The sequence below is a fragment of the Oncorhynchus keta genome, chromosome 23, assembly GCF_023373465.1.
Source record: "Oncorhynchus keta strain PuntledgeMale-10-30-2019 chromosome 23, Oket_V2, whole genome shotgun sequence".
In the NCBI taxonomy this organism is placed as follows: Eukaryota; Metazoa; Chordata; class Actinopteri; order Salmoniformes; family Salmonidae; genus Oncorhynchus; species Oncorhynchus keta.
The window spans coordinates 15,945,330-15,964,538 of NC_068443.1; the positions used below are offsets into that span (position 1 = coordinate 15,945,330).

General features: G+C 43.9%; 1 protein-coding gene across 2 annotated transcripts in view; it reads right to left on the reverse strand.

Moving 5' to 3' along the window:
* Positions 1-19,209, reverse strand: part of LOC118402508 (capping protein, Arp2/3 and myosin-I linker protein 3-like) — a 59,420-nt gene that overhangs the window by 11,136 nt on the left and 29,075 nt on the right. For both annotated transcript variants that reach the window (XM_052476574.1, XM_052476573.1), the window contains exons 9-21: positions 18,941-19,016; positions 18,710-18,798; positions 18,410-18,504; positions 15,411-15,497; positions 9,988-10,097; positions 9,822-9,899; positions 9,074-9,150; positions 3,797-3,901; positions 3,323-3,392; positions 3,150-3,231; positions 2,950-3,046; positions 2,804-2,858; positions 160-332 (exon numbers count right to left, since the gene is read on the reverse strand). In XM_052476574.1, the coding sequence (XP_052332534.1) occupies positions 160-332; positions 2,804-2,858; positions 2,950-3,046; positions 3,150-3,231; positions 3,323-3,392; positions 3,797-3,901; positions 9,074-9,150; positions 9,822-9,899; positions 9,988-10,097; positions 15,411-15,497; positions 18,410-18,504; positions 18,710-18,798; positions 18,941-19,016 (1,194 nt within the window). The remainder of the gene's footprint in view (positions 1-159; positions 333-2,803; positions 2,859-2,949; positions 3,047-3,149; positions 3,232-3,322; positions 3,393-3,796; positions 3,902-9,073; positions 9,151-9,821; positions 9,900-9,987; positions 10,098-15,410; positions 15,498-18,409; positions 18,505-18,709; positions 18,799-18,940; positions 19,017-19,209) is intronic.

The following is a 19,209-nucleotide window of genomic DNA, read 5'->3' on the forward strand; positions in this document are numbered from 1 at the left end:
CTAATAAGTTGCAATGTGTTGAATACAGAGTGTACTGCACAGCCGTATAATAAACCGCCTCAATACATTGTCACTGTATTACCTACAGCATAGCAACTGTATAATGAGCCCCCCGCCCCCAACACCGCTTCTCCCATCCCCTCCCTCATTCTCTCTTACCTGAGTGTAGTGTTGATTTGCAGGGCTTTGCTGAGCATCTTAGCCCCCGCATCCTCCAGGCTGTTCCCACTCAGATCCACCTTGCGTAGGCAAGCATTGCTTCCCAGAGCATTCACCATCACCGTGCCCCGAGAGCGCAGGCGCGAGTCAGCCAGAGAAAGGGACTGCAGGGCCTGAGGACAGAAGGATAGATAGAGGGATAGAGAAAAGGAGAGGGAGAGCAAGAGAGAGATGGGGCAAAAGGGGTTAAGGGCCTAGGCTCTCAAAGTGAAGTTGTGAAATATGTGTGTGTGTGTGTGTGTGTGTGTGTGTGTGTGTGTGTGTGTGTGTGTGTGTGTGTGTGTGTGTGTGTGTGTGTGTGTGTGTGTGTGTGTGTGTGTGTGTGTGTGTGTGTGTGTGTGTGTGTGTGTGTGTGTTGACTCAAAACCCGCAGTCCCCATGGTTATATCTGCAGGGTGGTCATGAAATAGTGTGTATGAAGGGCGGTGGCGGGTTGAATAAAGAGAAAACAATACATAAAAAATCCATGAATATATAATTATTGTGCAATACAGTGCATTCAGAAATTATTCAGACCCCTTGACTTTTTCCACATTTTGTTACATTACAGCCTTATTCTAAAATTGATTAAATTGATTTCCTCATCAATCTACACACAATACCCCATAATGACAAAGCGAAAACAGGTTTTTAGACATTTCTGCAAATAGAAAAAAAAACGTATTTAAATAAAAAATTCAGACCCTATTGAGCTCAGGTGCATCCTGTTTCCATTGATCATCCTGCAGATGTTTATACAACTTGGAGTCCAGCTGTGGTAAATTCAATTGATTCGGGAAAGGCACACTACCTGTCTATACAAGATCCCACAGTTGACAGTGCATGTCAGAGCAAAAACCAAGCGATGGGGTCAAAGGAATTCTCTGTAGAGCTCCGAGACAGGAGATGGCACAGATCTGGGGAAGGGTACCAAAACATTTATGCAAAATTGAAGGTCCCCAAGAACACAGTGGCCTCCATCATTCTTAAATGGAAGAAGCTTGGAATCACCAAGACTCTTCCTAGAGCTGGCCACCCGGCCAAACTGAGCAATTGTGGGAGAAGGGCCTTGGTCAGTTAGGCGACCAAAAACCTGATGGTCACCCTGACAGAGCTCCAGAGTTCCTCCGTGGAGATGAGAGAACCTTCCAGAAGGACAACCATCTCTGCAGCACTCCACCAATCTGGCCTTTATGGTAGAGTGGCCAGATGGAAGCCACTCCTCAGTAAAAGGCACAACAGCCAAAAGGCCCATAAAGATTAAGACCATTAAAAACAAGATTCTCTGGTCTGATGAAACCAAGATTGAACTCTTTGGCCTGAATGCCAAGCGTCACATCTGGAGGAAACATGTTCTGTGTGCTTAAGATCGTTGCCCTGTTGGAAGGTGAACCTTGGCCCCAGTCTGATGTCCTGAGCGCTTTGGAACAGGTTTTCATCAAGGATCTCTCTGCACTTTGCACCTTTCATCTTTCCCTCGATCCTGACTAGTCTTCCAATCCCTGCAGCTTAAAAACATCCCCACAGCATGCTGCCACTTTAATCAGCACAATACTTTTCAGCTGTGCTAACATAATTGCAAAAGGGTTTTCTAATGATCAATTAGCCTTTTAAAATGATAAACTTGGATTAGCTAACACAATGTGCCACAGGAGTGATGGTTGCTGATAATGGGCCTCTGTACGCCTATGTAGATATTTCATTAATAATCAGCCGTTTCCAGCTACAATAGTCATTTACAACATTAACAATGTCTACACTGTATTTCTGATCAAAAATATGAATGCAACATGTAAAGTGTTGGTCCCATGTTGATCCTACCTCTTTAAAGGTATTTGTAACCAACAGAAGCATATCTGTATTGCCAGTCATGTGACATCCATAGATTAGGGCATAATGAATTTATTTCAATTGACTGATTTCCTTTTATGAACTGTAACTCAGTTAAATATTTGAAATTGTTGCATGTTGCGTTTATATCTTTGATCGGTGTATTTAAATTCGAGACTCTGACATTGCTCATCCTGATATTTCTTAATTCCTTTATTTTGTTTTGGGGATTTGTGTGTATTGTTTTGTATTCTTACAGTAGGTATTACTGCACTGTTGGAGCTGGAAACACAAGCATTTCACTGCACCTGCGATAACATCTGCGAAATATGTTTATGCGACCAATAACCTTTTATCTGATCTAAAAAGGCCTATAAAAAGAAGAAAATCACTCCTCCATCTCTGACTGTACAGCGTATGTGTTATATTTGCGGGCTAAGGTCGGATGCAGGCCTTAGTTTCTTACTTTATCACATACGGGTGGTTGCGGTTATTGGCAATTGCAGGCGGATAAACAAACAGCTAACTGGCGCCTCACTAGTGTGTGTGCATATGTGTGTCTGTCTGAGTGCTGTACGTTCATGTTATTTTTGTGAGTTATCAGCCTCAACAGCAGTAAATAATGGTGTCAGTTCATCATCATACTAGGGTATGGCAGTGTGTGGGTGAGAAGGTTAAACATGTGAGTACATAAATATACCTGTATCGTACGTGTATGAGTGCGTAGGAGAGTGTGTGTGTCTCAGTGTGTGTTCAAATGCATTATACAACTCACACACTCTTCATCTTGCACTAGCTGAACAAGTTTCTGCAGAATTTCATGTAGTACCCTGCAGACAAAGAATTGGCAGTGTAAGACAAAACATCCATCTTCCCAGGGCGTGTTTCTGAGTGCCTGTGGCGATGGATTACTGTCCCTACCTGCCCTTGATGTTGAAGTTCTTGCCCAGCAGCAGGTGTTTGAGGGAGGGGTGTCTGGAGAAGGCTGGGATGACACCCAGCAGGTCACCATCCAACCCTGAGATCAAAGACAGAAACACAGAATAATCCATTTGAACTGCCATATGTGAGCCCTGAAAAGGCCCATAAGACTGTTGAATGCGTAAGGGTCACTCTCTCACCGTTGTCTGATATGTCCAAAGTTCCGATGCAGGTCACTCTAGGAAACAGCTCCTGGAGCACCCCGGCACCTGCCGACCTCAGCTGAGTGAGGAAAGGGGACAGAGAGAAGACTAAATCAAATGGAGAGACAGGAAGGCAAGGTCATTCAGACTGTAGCAGACGGGCACTTCACCTCACAGCCGCTGATGTCCAAGTGTAATTCAGTGATGTGAGGATTGGAAGACAGGCCCAGGAAGAGAGCTCTGAAAAATGGAAGAAGGGAGAGAGAAGCGGTCAAGAAACGTTAATGCATAGCAAACTCATTTCATTTTTCCCCCTTAATTGCTGTGACTAATTTTTCATACATTTTCCTCAAATGAAACCACGTGGCCTTTCTATTCACACACTGAGTGGTTCTGCAGCCGTCTTAAAGGATTTCGGAGAAAAGGAGCTTAGAGATTACTAAACCTACTTTGCCAAGGACCAGCAAGTGCTTAAAGTGAAAAATGCAAGTCTGGTAAAGAAAAAACCCACCTTCAGGAAGTTTAGATTTACCAACAAACATGAGAAGGAATTCATGTAGGGTAGGTAAATAAATGATAAACTAAGTTAGCTGGTCTTGAGAGAGTCATTTTGGCAATTGGCCAGAGCGGAGTCCCTATCTCACCTCAGGGTGTCCAGAGGAAGCTTCATAGAAGACAGGTTGACGTGTGTGAGACTGAAGGCTGAGCTGAAGAACTGCCTGAAGACAGGAAGAGTCTCCCTCACTTTCCTGAAAGATAAAGAGACAGGGAGAGAGGTAGAGAGGGGGAGAGAGAGAACAAATGAGAGAGAGAAAGAAGTGAGAAGAATAGACATTAAGGCTAGGTCACCATTATTGCACAGTCAACTGCAGTAAATGGCAGGATTTCAAATAATTACTAAAGTCAGCAAAAAAGGAAACCTCCTCTCACTGTCAACTGTATTTATTTTCAGCAAACTTAACATGTGCAAATATTTGTATGAACATAAGATTCAACAACTGAGACAAATTGAACAAGTTCCACAGACATGTGAGTAACAGAAATGGAATAATGTTTGCCTGAACAAGGGTGGAGGGGGGTGGGGGGGTCAAAATCAAAAGTAAGTCAGTATCTGGTGTGGCCACCAGCTGCATTAAGTACTGCAGTGCATCTCCTCCTCATGGACTGCACCAGATTTGCCAGTTCTTGCTGTGAGATGTTACCCCACTCTTCCACCAAGGCACCTGCAAGTTCCCGGACATTGAGATCCGGGCTCTTTGCTGGCCATGGCGGAACACTGACATTCCTGTCTTGCAGGAAATCACGCACAGAACGAGCAGTATGGCTGGTGGCATTGTCATGCTGGAGGGTCATGTCAAGATGAGCCTGCTGGAAGGGTACCACATGAGGGAGGAGGATGTCTTCCCTGTAACGCACAGCGTTGAGATGGCCTGCAATGACAACAAGCTCAGTCCGATGATGCTGTGACACACCGCCCCAGACCATGACAGACCCTCCACCTCCAAATCGATCCCGCTCCAGAGTACAGGCCTCAGTGTAACGCTCATTCCTTCGACGATAAACGTGAATCCGACCATCACCCCAGGTGAGACAAAACCGCGACTCGTTAGTGAAGGGCACTTTTTGCCAGTCCTGTCTGGTCCAGCGACGGTGGGTTTGTGCCCATAGGCGACGTTGTTGCCAGTGATGTCTGGTGAGGACCTGCCTTAAAACAGGCCTACAAGCCCCCAGTCCAGCCTCTCTCAGCCTATTGCGGACAGTATGAGCACTGATGGAGGGATTGTGCGTCCTGGTGTGACTCGGGAAGTTGTTGTTGCCATCCTGTACCTGTACCGCAGGTGTGATGTTATGATGTACCGATCCTGTGCAGGTGTTGTTACGCGTGGTCTGCCACTGTAAGAATGATCAGCTGCCCATCCTGTTTCCCTGTAGTGCTGTCTTAGGCGTCTCATAGTACGGACATTGCAATTTATTGCCCTGGCCACATCTGCAGTCCTCATGCCTCCTTGCAGCATGCCTAAGGCACATTCACGCAGATGATCAGGGACCCTGGGCATCTTTCTTTTGGTGTTTTTCAGAGTCAGTAGAAAGGCCTCTAGTGTTCTAAGTTTTCATAACCATGACTTTAATTGCCTACTGTGTGTAAGTGGTTAGTGTCTTAACGACCGTTCCACAGGTGCATGTTCATTAATTAATTATTTTATGGTTCATTGAACAAGCATGGGAGACCGTGTTTAAACCCTTTACAATTAAGATCTGTGAAGTTATTTGGATTTTTACAAATTATCTTTTAAAGACAGGGTGCTGAAAAAGGGACGTTTATTTTTTTGCTGAGTTTATGATATCAGAGAATGTGAACAACACGAAACAGTTTAACTTACAAAAATAGTTTTGTATCAAACCATCTGCCAACACAACTAGGCGTGAAATCTTTTCCTTGTGGACCCAGACACACACTTCAACGGCCCATATGTGGTTGTACACCAGAAGAAGAATAAACTAATTCTAAGCATGTTGAAAAAAGTCATCTGAGCCATAGCAGGTAACAGAAGCATCCAGGCATTTAATTGTAATACAGGGGATGGTATGTTCCTAAATTGTAGAACGCATAACTAACACCCATTTTAGCCTGACCATTCAAATAATTAAACAGAGGAAGTGGAGAGAGGCAGAAAGATATAGAAAGAGATAGCGGACAAGGGGTTTATGGGGGCTCATGCCAGAGCAGGACATTATGATAACAGGTCTGTGTTCCCAACATGTGCTATCCGACCTATGGGCTCATCAGCATAAATCCTGTCAGACGGGGCTGCGGGCAAGAGACTTAGGCTGGCTTTAGTCACATAGAGATGAGCAACAGATACACACAGCACAGAAGGGCCAGGGTAAACACTGCACACTGTTACAGTCAATGCTCTGGAGGAAGGAGAGACAGAGAGACAGAGAGACAGAGAGAGAGAGAGAGAGAGAGAGAGAGAGAGAGAGACAGAGAGAGAGAGAGAGAGAGACCGACGAGAGAGAGAGAGAGAGAGACAGAGAGAGACAGAGAGAGACAGAGAGAGACAGAGAGAGGATAGCGCTGGCTGTTAATATTCCCTCTTTCCCTCTCTCCCTCTTTCCCTCTTTCCCTCTTATCAGCTCAAACAGATTTATGTCCCGTTTCATGTGGCGCGATCAGAGCTCAGGCATAACCACCACGGCTCCAGTGACACACATACAGCTGATTACCATGACCTAGTGAAGGACAGACACACAGAAAGGGAGGGAGGGAGCGGAGAGCGAGTGACAAAACAATCAAGAGAGAGATGCAATAGAGAAAGAGAGCCATGAGGGGCATGGAGAAAGAGATGTATATTAATAGAGAAAGGGAGCCATGAGAGGCATGGAGAAAGAGATGTATATTAATAGAGAAAGAGAGCCATGAAAGGCATGGAGAAAGAGATGTATATTAATAGAGAAAGAGAGCCATGAGGGGCATGGAGAAAGAGATGTATATCAATAGAGAAAGAGAGCCATGAGAGGTATGGAGAAAGATGTATATTAACAGAGAAATAGAGCCATGAGGGGCATGGAGAAAGAGATGTATATTAATAGAGAAAGAGAGCCATGAGAGGCATGGAGAAAGAGATGTATATTAGTAGAGAAAGAGAGCCATGAGAGGCATGGAGAAAGAGATGTATATCAATAGAGAAAGAGAGCCATGGGAGGCATGGAGAAAGAGATGTATATTACTAGAGAAAGAGAGCCATGAGGGGCATGGAGAAAGAGATGTATATCAATAGAGAAAGAGAGCCATGAGAGGTATGGAGAAAGATGTATATTAACAGAGAAAGAGAGCCATGAGGGGCATGGAGAAAGAGATGTATATTAATAGAGAAAGAGAGCCATGAGAGGCATGGAGAAAGAGATGTATATTAATAGAGAAAGAGAGCCATGAGAGGCATGGAGAAAGAGATGTATATCAATAGAGAAAGAGAGCCATGAGAGGTATGGAGAAAGAGATGTATATTAATAGAGAAAGAGAGCCATGAGAGGCATGGAGAAAGAGATGTATACCAATAGAGAAAGAGAGCCATGAGAGGTATGGAGAAAGATATGTATATTAACAGAGAAAGAGAGCCATGAGAGGCATGGAGAAAGAGATGTATATCAATAGAGAAAGAGAGCCATGAGAGGCATGGAGAAAGAGATGTATATTAATAGAGAAAGAGAGAGAGAGAGAAATAGTAGAGAGAAAAGAGCTGGAGCGAGAAAGGTGAGTGGGTGAGTGAGAAAATAGTGGCGCGAGAGCCTTGGGATTTGAACAATAACTCCCTTCTAAAATTAGTCTCATTTTTCAGAAACTTTTCCATAATGGAGTAATCTGCAGAGCAGCGAAGGGGTTGCGGCTCTGCCAGTCCTGAGGGAGGCCAGGTGAGAGATGGATCTGCTGCTCCAAATTATTCTGATCCAAACTAGTTAAACACTGGCTCAGAGACAGAATAGAAAGATGAGGAGGCAACTTGTACAGTTGTACACATTTCTATCTAATTCGGTCTAGGTGGTAGGTTCAGGGGTAAATGCCCATCTGTGATAGAATGTCTGACTCCTTGGAGTCCATGTAGACTGGCATGTCTGACTCCTTGGAGTCCGTGTAGACTGGCATGTCTGACTCCTTGGAGTCCGTGTAGACTGGCATGTCTGACTCCTTGGAGTCCGTGTAGACTGGAATGTCTGACTCCTTGGAGTCCGTGTAGACTGGAATGTCTGACTCCTTGGAGTCCGTGTAGACTGGAATGTCTGACTCCTTGGAGTCCGTGTAGACTGGCATGTCTGACTCCTTGGAGTCCGTGTAGACTGGCATGTCTGACTCCTTGGAGTCCATGTAGACTGGAATGTCTGACTCCTTGGAGTCCATGTAGACTGGAATGTCTGACTCCTTGGAGTCCATGTAGACTGGAATGTCTGACTCCTTGGAGTCCATGTAGACTGGAATGTCTGACTCAGTTAGGAGTCCATGTAGACTGGAATGTCTGACTCCTTGGAGTCCATGTAGACTGGAATGTCTGACTCCTTGGAGTCCATGTAGACTGGAATGTCTGACTCCTTGGAGTCCATGTAGACTGGAATGTCTGACTCCATGTAGACTGGAATGTCTGACTCCTTGGAGTCCATGTAGACTGAATGTCTGACTCCTTGGAGTCCATGTAGACTGGAATGTCTGACTCCTTGGAGTCCATGTAGACTGGAATGTCTGACTCCTTGGAGTCCATGTAGACTGGAATGTCTGACTCCTTGGAGTCCATGTAGACTGGAATGTCTGACTCCTTGGAGTCCATGTAGACTGGAATGTCTGACTCCTTGGAGTCCATGTAGACTGGAATGTCTGACTCCTTGGAGTCCATGTAGACTGGAATGTCTGACTCCTTGGAGTCCATGTAGACTGGAATGTCTGACTCCTTGGAGTCCATGTAGGAATGTCTGACTCCTTGGAGTTCATGTAGACTGGAATGTCTCTCCTTGGAGTCCATGTAGACTGGAATGTCTGACTCCTTGGAGTCCATGTAGACTGGAATGTCTGACTCCTTGGAGTCCATGTAGACTGGAATGTCTGACTCCTTGGAGTCCATGTAGACTGGAATGTCTGACTCCTTGGAGTCCATGTAGACTGGAATGTCTGACTCCTTGGAGTCCATGTAGACTGGAATGTCTGACTCCTTGGAGTCCATGTAGACTGGAATGTCTGACTCCTTGGAGTCCATGTAGACTGGAATGTCTGACTCCTTGGAGTCCATGTAGACTGGAATGTCTACATGGACACTCTCCTTAGGGATGATAAGCTGTCATGTAGGCTTACTGGTGGTTGCCCCTCAGGGATAAATAAAGATAAGTGAATAGAATTGGATTAAGGTCCATTCAAGGGGATAAGACAGACACCTCACCTGTGAGAGAAGCAGTTCTTGGAGAGATTCAGGTAAGAGAGATCAGCACAACATCCCCTCAGCAGAGCGCCAAATAACTGTTATGGAGAGAAACCAATACATTAGTGATAATTATGTTTACACAACAACAAAAACATACAAATATCAGTCATGAAAATAAGCTTTGCAGTTTCATGGTCATTTTCCTAAGAGTCAAGATTACAATCTGTTAGCAAAAATGCAAATGTTCTGAAAAATCTATTAAAAATAAAAGAAAATGACAATTTCAAAAAGTCCACCAGACACTCGATAGGGGAGATTACATTGGAGAAAACAAGATATGAAACCAATAACATCGTCACGATAACTCATCCATAAAGAGAGTGTTCTCCTTTCATCCCAAAAAGACACCAGAGGAAGAGGAGTGAGTTGGGAACAAGTAATGACAGAACAGAAGCTTTCTGTCTCAGAATACATTCATATTCTATACAAAATTCATGCTCAACATTAGAGGTAAATTCTTCCTGTTTTTAGGGCAGAATGTTCCTCTCAGTTATACAGATGAAATGTCATGCTCATACGTTTGTAGAACTACAGAACTGTTATATAGCCCAATTAGCACATCCACACCTCCACTTCAATTACTACAAAGTCCACTTCATTATGCGTGTTAGTTAGACTATCCTGATCATAGATCAGACAGTGTATGTTAAGCACCTTTAACTGTATGATCAAAGCATGAAGCACTCAGAGAGGAGACACTACTAACCAAGTCCACAGCGCAGTCAGTCCCAGAGAGGTCCAAATGAACCAGGCAATTCGTCTGGGCTAGGAACAGGTACATGTTCTGGAGAGTGATAAACAGAGAGACAGTCAGTGTGTTTGTGTGTGTTGCATGTGTGTAGTGTACATGCGGAGTTTATGTGTGGTCTCACCGTAGCGTCCTCCCCAGACAGAATCCCAGGGTTCTTACTCAGGTCCAGGTGAAGCAGAGAGTTGGTGTAGTCGTCACTGGAGCAGAGGGCCTGGGAGAGAGACACCACACCTGAGAGACAAATTCATTCATTAAGAAATAGTCTGTTGACATAGAGAAAATACAGAAACTGCATCAGGGGACGGAAAGAGTCACAGATTAGCACTATGAACCAGAGCCAACCACTAATCACATAAAACCCTCCATCTGAAACCAAATCAGCACTATTAACCAGACAACTATCAGAGCCAACCACTAATCACATAAAACCCTCATCTGAAACCAAAACACAAATATGTGTATATAATCAGCCCATTACATTAGAGCAGCAAATTAAAATTCATTGCAGAGAATACAGTTTCTTCGTAAGAGAAACAAAATAGTAAGAGCAGGTTTAGTAAGCAAGTAAACTCAATACATCCTAATTCGGCCAAAATGAGGGCAGACATGCAGGGCAAGACTTTGTACTTTCATGTTGGCTTTGAAGCCGGGAACGAAAGTCTACAGTTAGAGCAATGAAGCAAAGAGTGTTAGTAACTAAGCCCTGTGCTCTACCAAACTGTTAGTAACTTAGCCCTGTGTTCTACCAAACTATTAGTAACTAAGCCCTGTGCTCTACCAAACTGTTAGTAACTAAGCCCTGTGCTCTACCAAACTGTTAGTAACTAAGCCCTGTGCTCTACCAAACTGTTAGTAACTAAGCCCTGTGCTCTACCAAACTGTTAGTAACTAAGCCCTGTGCTCTACCAAACTGTTAGTAACTAAGCCCTGTGCTCTACCAAACTGTTAGTAACTAAGCCCTGTGCTCTACCAAACTGTTAGTAACTAAGCCCTGTGCTCTACCAAACGGTTAGTAACTAAGCCCTGTGTTCTACCAAACTGTTAGTAACTAAGCCCTGTGCTCTACCAAACTGTTAGTAACTAAGCCCTGTGCTCTACCAAACTGTTAGTAACTAAGCCCTGTGCTCTACCAAACTGTTAGTAACTAAGCCCTGTGCTCTACCAAACTGTTAGTAACTTAGCCCTGTGCTCTACCAAACTGTTAGTAACTTAGCCCTGTGTTCTACCAAACTGTTAGTAACTTGCCCTGTGCTCTACCAAACTGTTAGTAACTTAGCCCTGTGTTCTACCAAACTGTTAGTAACTTGCCCTGTGTTCTACCAAACTGTTAGTAACTAAGCCCTGTGTTCTACCAAACTGTTAGTAACTAAGCCCTGTGTTCTACCAAACTGTTAGTAACTTAGCCCTGTGTTCTACCAAACTGTTAGTAACTAAGCCCTGTGCTCTACCAAACGGTTAGTAACTAAGCCCTGTGTTCTACCAAACTGTTAGTAACTAAGCCCTGTGTTCTACCAAACTGTTAGTAACTAAGCCCTGTGCTCTACCAAACTGTTAGTAACCAAGCCCTGTGTTCTACCAAACTGTTAGTATCTTAGCCCTGTGTTCTACCAAACTGTTAGTAACTAAGCCCTGTGTTCTACCAAACTGTTAGTAACTTAGCCCTGTGTTCTACCAAACTGTTAGTAACTAAGCCCTGTGCTCTACCAAACTGTTAGTAACTTAGCCCTGTGCTCTACCAAACTGTTAGTAACTTAGCCCTGTGCTCTACCAAACTGTTAGTAACTTAGCCCTGTGTTCTACCAAACTGTTAGTAACTTAGCCCTGTGATCTACCAAACTGTTAGTAACTTAGCCCTGTGCTCTACCAAACTGTTAGTAACTTGCCCTGTGCTCTACCAATCTGTTAGTAACTTGCCCTGTGCTCTACCAAACTCTTAGTAACTTGCCCTGTGCTCTACCAAACTGTTAGTAACTTGCCCTGTGTTCTACGAAACTGTTAGTAACTTGCCCTGTGCTCTACCAAACTGTTAGTAACTTGCCCTGTGTTCTACCAAACTGTTAGTAACTTGCCCTGTGCTCTACCAAACTGTTAGTAACTTGCCCTGTGTTCTACCAAACTGTTAGTAACTTAGCCCTGTGCTCTACCAAACTGTTAGTAACTTAGCGCTGTGCTCTACCAAACTGTTAGTAATTTATCCCTGTGCTCTACCAAACTGTTAGTAACTAAGCCCTGTGCTCTACCAAACTGTTAGTAATTTATCCCTGTGCTCTAACAAACTGTTAGTAACTAAGCCCTGTGCTCTACCAAACTGTTAGTAATTTATCCCTGTGCTCTAACAAACTGTTAGTAACTAAGCCCTGTGCTCTACCAAACTGTTAGTAATTTATCCCTGTGCTCTACCAAACTGTTAGTAACTAAGCCCTGTGCTCTACCAAACTGTTAGTAATTTATCCCTGTGCTCTAACAAACTGTTAGTAACCTAGCCCTGTGCTCTAACAAACTGTTAGTAACTTAGCCCTGTGCTCTACCAAACTGTTAGTAACTTAGCCCTGTGCTCTATGTTAGTAACTTATCCTGTGCTCTAACAAACTGTTAGTAACTGTGTGCTCTACCAAACTGTTAGTAACTTATCCCTGTGCTCTACAAACTGTTAGTAACTTATCCCTGTGCTCTACCAAACTGTTAGTAACTTATCCCTGTGCTCTACCAAACTGTTAGTAACCAAGCCCTGTGTTCTACCAAACTGTTAGTATCTTAGCCCTGTGCTCTACCAAACTGTTAGTAACTGTGTGCTCTAGTTAAACTTATCCCTGTGCTCTACCAAACTGTTAGTAACTTAGCCCTGTGCTCTACCAAACTGTTAGTAACTTAGCCCTGTGCTCTACCAAACTGTTAGTAACTTAGCCCTGTGCTCTACCAAACTGTTAGTAACTTAGCCCTGTGCTCTACCAAACTGTTAGTAACTTAGCCCTGTGCTCTACCAAACTGTTAGTAACTTAGCCCTGTGCTCTACCAAACTGTTAGTAACTTAGCCCTGTGCTCTACCAAACTGTTAGTAACTTAGCCCTTGCTCTACCAAACTGTTAGTAACTTAGCCCTGTGCTCTACCAAACTGTTGGTAACTTAGCCCTGTGCTCTACCAAACTGTTAGTATCTTAGCCCTGTGCTCTACCAAACTGTTAGTAACTTAGCCCTGTGCTCTACCAAACTGTTAGTAACTTAGCCCTGTGCTCTACCAAACTGTTAGTAACTTAGCCCTGTGCTCTACCAAACTGTTAGTAACTTAGCCCTGTGCTCTACCAAACTGTTAGTAACTTAGCCATGTGCTCTACCAAACTGTTAGTAATTTAGCCCTGTGTTCTACCAAACTGTTAGTAACTAAGCCCTGTGCTCTACCAAACTGTTAGTAATTTAGCCCTGTGCTCTACCAAACTGTTAGTAACTTATCCCTGTGCTCTACCAAACTGTTAGTAACTTATCCCTGTGCTCTACCAAACTGTTAGTAACTTATCCCTGTGCTCTAACAAACTGTTAGTAACTTATCCCTGTGCTCTACCAAACTGTTAGTAACTTATCCCTGTGCTCTAACAAACTGTTAGTAACTTATCCCTGTGCTCTACCAAACTGTTAGTAACTTATCCCTGTGCTCTAACAAACTGTTAGTAATGAACCACATACAGTGGCAGAACTAACTCTGCTCTACCAAACTACTGCCACCATATAGTAGATTATGTTAATCCCAAAGTCGCCTAGATTAAAGAGGAAATTAGCAGACAGCAGACAGGCATGTTGCATTGTGCTGTGCTCAGGAGGCAATCCTGTAAATCTATCTAGTTTCAACGTTTATTTGTCACGTGCACAGTGTAAAATAGTACAGTGAAGTGTTTTCTTGAAAACTCTTTCCCAACAATGCAGTATTCACTATCAAAGTGAGTAAATATATAAAGTCAGCAAAAAACGTTCCTTTTTCAGGACCCTGTCTTTCATAGATACATTATTTGGATTAACAGATCTTCATTGTAAAGGGTTTAAACACTGTTTCCCGTGCTTGTTCTATGAACCATAAACAATTAATAAACATGCACCTATGGAACGGTAGATACTGACTCTGAAAAACACCAAAAGAAAGATGCCCAGGGTCCCTGATCATCTGCCTGAATGTGCCTTAGGCATGCTGCAAGGAGGCATGAGGACTGCAGATGTGGCCAGGGCAATAAATTGCAATGTCCTTACCGTGAGATGCCTAAGACAGCGATACAGGGAGACAGGACGGACATATGATCTTTCTTGCAGTGGTAGACCACGTGTAACAACACCTGCACAGGATCAGTACATCATAACATCACACCTGTGGGACACGTACAGGATGGCAACAACAACTTCCCGAGTTACACCAGGACGCACAATCCCTCCATCAATGCTCATACTGTCCGCAATAGGCTGAGATAGGTTGGACTGAGGGCTTGTAGGCCTGTTTTAAGGCAGGTCCTCACCAGACATCACTGGCAACAACGTGGCCAATGGGCATCAACCCACTGTCGCTGGACCAGACAGGACTGGCAAAAAGTGCTCTTCACTGACGAGTTGCGGTTTTGTCTCACCTGGGGTGATGGTCGGATTCACGTTTATCGTCAAAGAAATGAGCGTTACACTGAGGCCTGTACTCTGGAGCGGGATCGATTTGGAGGTGGAGGGTCTGTCATGGACTGGGGCCGTGTGTCACAGCATCATCGAACTGAGCTTGTTGTCATTGCAGGCCATCTCAACGCTGTGCGTTACAGGGAAGACACCCTCCTCCCTCATGTGGTACCCTTCCAGCAGGCTCATCCTGACATGACCCTCCAGCATGACAATGCCACCAGCCATACTGCTCATTCTGTGCATGATTTCCTGCAAGACAGGAATGTCAGTGTTCTGCCATGGCCAGCAAAGAGCCAGGATCTCAATCCCATTGAGCACGTCTGGGACCTGTTGGATCGGAGGTTGAGGGCTAGGGCCATTCCCCCAGAAATGCCCGGAAACTTGCATGTGCCTTGGTGGAAGAGTGGGGTAATATTTCACAGCAAGAATTGGCAAAAGTCCTTGAGGAGGAGATGCACTGCACTACCTAATGCAGCTGGTGGCCACATCAGATACTGGCTTGTTCAGGGACACATTATTACATTTATGTTAGTCACATTTCTGTGGAACATGTTCAGTTCATGCCTCAGTCGTTGAATCTTGTTATGTTCATACAAATATTTACACATGTTAAGTTTGCTGAAAATAAATGCAGTTGACAGTGAGAGGAGGTTTCTTTTTTTTGCTGAGTACATATATAACTAGATTTGAATCATAAATGTGACAAACATAAGAGAACATAAACCTTAGAACCCTGAATGGCTCCCATGAGTAGGGCCCAGTGTCTTTTTTTCCTCCTGAAAACTCCAGGCCCTATATGAGGTCATGAGGTTCCGAGAGCAGTGGATCGGTGACCACCACACGGGGCCACTGTGGCCCAGGGGACAGAGGGAGGACAGAGGGAGGACAGAGGGATGAACACACCCTTAGAGGAGAGGGACGTCTTGGAGAGGTTGAGCAGACGAAGGCCTTTGTTGAGGCGACACACCAGTTGGATGAGGTTTGACACTCCTGGAGAGAAACACATATGGGAGTAAGTTGTCAGAGTGAAAGAAACACACACACACACACACACACACACACACGCACACGCACACGCACACACAGATCAGAGAAAATCCACACAAAAACAAACCCTTGTCAACACCATACACTACCGGTGTAGTGTACATTGTAGAATAATAGTGAAGACATCAAAAATATGAAATAACACATATGGAATCATGTAGTAACCAAATAAGTGTAAAACAAATTGAAATATATTTTACATTTGAGATTCTTCAAAGTAGTGACCCTTTGCCTTGATGACAGCTTTGCCCACTCTTGGCGTTCCCTCAAACAGCTTCATGAGGTAGTCACCTGGAATGCATTTCAATTAACAGGTGTGCCTTCTTAAAAGTTCATTTGTGGAATTTCTGTCCTTCTTAATGCGTTTGAGCCAATCAGCTGTGTTGTGTCAAGGTTGGGGTGGTATACAGAAGATAGCCCTATTTGGTAAAATACCAAGTCCATATTATGACAAGAAAAGAGAATGACAGTTCATCATTACTTTAAGTCATGAAGTTCAGTGAGTCCGGAAAATGTCAAGAACTTTGAAAGTTTCTTCAAGTGCAGTCTCAAAAACCATCAGGCACAATGATGAAACTGGCTCTCATGAGGACCGCCACAGCAATGGAAGACGCAGAGTTACCTCTGCTGCAGAAGATAATTTCATTAAAGTTAACTGCACCTCAGATTGCAGCCCAAATAAATGCTTCACTGTCACGTTCTGACCTTTATTTCCTTTGTTTTGTCATTATTTAGTATGATCAGGGTGTGAGTTGGGGTGGACAGTCTATGTTTGTTTTTGATGTTTATGATTTTGTGATTTCTATGTTTCGGCCTAGTATGGTTCTCAATCAGAGGCAGGTGTCGTTAGTTGTCTCTGATTGAGAATCATACTTAGGTAGCCTGGGTTTCACTGTTTGTTTGTGGGTGGTTGTTTCCCGTCTTTGTGTTTTCTGCACCAGATAGGACTGTTTGGGTTTTGCCACGTTGGTTATTTTGTATTTGAAGTGTTCAGTTTGTATTTATTATTAAATAAGATGGACACTCACCACTCTGCGCTTTGGTCCTCTCCTTCCCAGGAAGAAAGCCGTTACATTCACAGAGTTCAAGTAACAGACACATCTCAATATCAACTGTTCAGAGGAGACTGTGTGAACCAGGTCTTCATGGTCGAGTTGCTGCAAAGAAACCACTACTAAAGGACACCAATATTAAGAAGAGACTTGTTAGGGCCAAGAAACACAAGCAATGGAGATTAGACCGGTGGAAATGTGTCCTTTTGTCTGGAGTCCAAATGTCCCCGTGTCTTTGTGAGACGTGGTGTGGGTGAACGTGGTGACGTGGTGTGTGAGACGTGGTGTGTGGTGTGGGTGAATGGTTGATCTCTGCATGTGTATTTCCCACCATAAAGCATGGAAGAGGAGGTGTTATGGTGTGGGGGTGTCTTGCTGGTGACACTGTCTGTGATTTATTTAGAATTCAAGGCACACTTAACCAGCATGGCTACCACAGCATTCTGCAGCAATACGATATCCCATCTGGTTTGGGCTTAGTGGGACTATCATTTGTTTTTGAACCGGACAATGAACCACACACCTCCAGACTGTGTAAGGGCTATTTTACCAAAAAGGAGAGTGATGGAGTGCTGCATCAGATGACCTGGTCGCCACAATCCCGCAACCTCAACCAAATTAAGATGATTTGGGATGAGCCTATTTATTGCCTATCCTCACTTCATTTGCACATACTGTACAGATTTTTCTATTGTGTTATTGACTGTACGTTTGTTTATCCCATGTGTTGTTGTTTTTGTCGTACCGCTTTGTTTTATCTTGGCCAGGACGCAGATGTAAATGAGAACTGGTTCTCAACTGGCCTACCTGGTTAAATAAAGGTGAAATAAAAAATTATATAAATAAAAGCGTGAAGGAAAAGCAGCCAAGAAGTGCTCAGCATATGTGGGAACTCCTTCAAGACTGTTGGAAAAGCATTCCAGGTGATGCTGGTTGAGAGAATGCCAAGAGTGTGCAAAGCTGTCATCAAGGCAAAGGGTAGCTACTTTGAAGAATCTTGTATAACACTTTTTTGGTTACTACATGATTCCTTTATGTGTTATTTCATAGTTTTAAAGTCTTCACTATTATTCTACAATGTAGAAAATAGTACAAATAAAATCAAAACCCTTGAATGAGTAGGTGTTCTAAAACTTTGATTGGTAGTGTGTACATGGTCAGCAAAATCAACACATACGTGCATAATCTACGCACACATCTAATCTAGTACACTGCGTCTACAGGCACACAGTGATGTGAGTGGGAGTGACAGGTGTCAGAAAGGCACATTCTGATGTACTAATTAGAGTTCTAGGCACGCAGACAACCCTGACTCACAATGGAGAGAGAAGTCTCTCTCTCTCTCTCTCTCTCTCTCTCTCTCTCTCTCTCTCTCTCTCTCTCTCTCTCTCTCTCTCTCTCTCTCTCTCTCTCTCTCTCTCTCTCTCTCTCTCTCTCTCTCTCTCTCTCTCTCTCTCTCTCTCTCTCTCTCTCTCTCTCTCTCTCTCTCTCTCTCTCTCTCTCTCTCTCTCTCTCTCTCTCTCTCTCTCTCTCTCTCTCTCTCTCTCTCTCTCTCTCTCTCTCTCTCTCTCTCTCTCTCTCTCTCTCTCTCTCTCTCTCTCTCTCTCTCTCTCTCTCTCTCTCTCTCTCTCTCTCTCTCTCTCTCTCTCTCTCTCTCTCTCTCTCTCTCTCTCTCTCTCTCTCTCTCTCTCTCTCTCTCTAACAGCAAACACTGAGAAAGATGCACCCAGACTGACATTCACACACATTACTGATGGTGAAAAAGAGTGAATGAGTAACAGAGTGTCTCTGAGGCTCCTGTACCTTGGTTGTCCAGGGGGTTGTGGGCCAGGTTGAGTGAGTGGATCACAGAGGCAGGGTTTTCAGACAGAGCTGTCGCCATTTTCTGAGGGAAATCTCTAAAATAGTCCATATAGAAAGAAGATGGATTAAATATTGTTTTGATGCTTGCTGTGATACATTATACATCAGAGTATGTCTGAGACATGGTAGAGAAACATCTAAAGTCAGGAGTGAAGTCAGAATGGCAAGACAAGAATAAGACAGATAAAAGAGGAGCTGAAAGAGAGAAATGACATTTCAGGAGGATGGGAGGAGTCTCACGATTTGAGGCCAGCGTTCTCCAGAGTGAGTTCTTCCAGACTGCTGGACTTACTGACGGTGTGAAGGACCTGCTCCACCACCTCTGACCCCTGGGGTGACACAGAGAGAGACTGTTACATGAACAGGCCCAGCTCCTGTTCTAACCAACTAGGAAAGAATGAAAACCTGGTAGCCTTGTCGAAACACAGACTGCATATCACATGCAATCAGTAATGTAGAGTGGATAGTTACAATGCGCATGTCTTTGCAGTAGAGTTTGGTGAACCAAGTGTTGTACGCCATGGAAGCAACCATCACCGCCAGGTCCCTGAAATGGACACACACACAATATCAGCCTTTGATTAAAAAAAATGAAATAATACATTCCTACAGCCAAACAAAACAAATGATCCAGCAAAACAATTCATCAGAGAGAGCCCTAGGGATGGATTGAGAAATTATGTATGATTCTGCAGCACATTCTCCCTGTTGGGGTGGTGGGAAAGAGCGAGATAGATCTA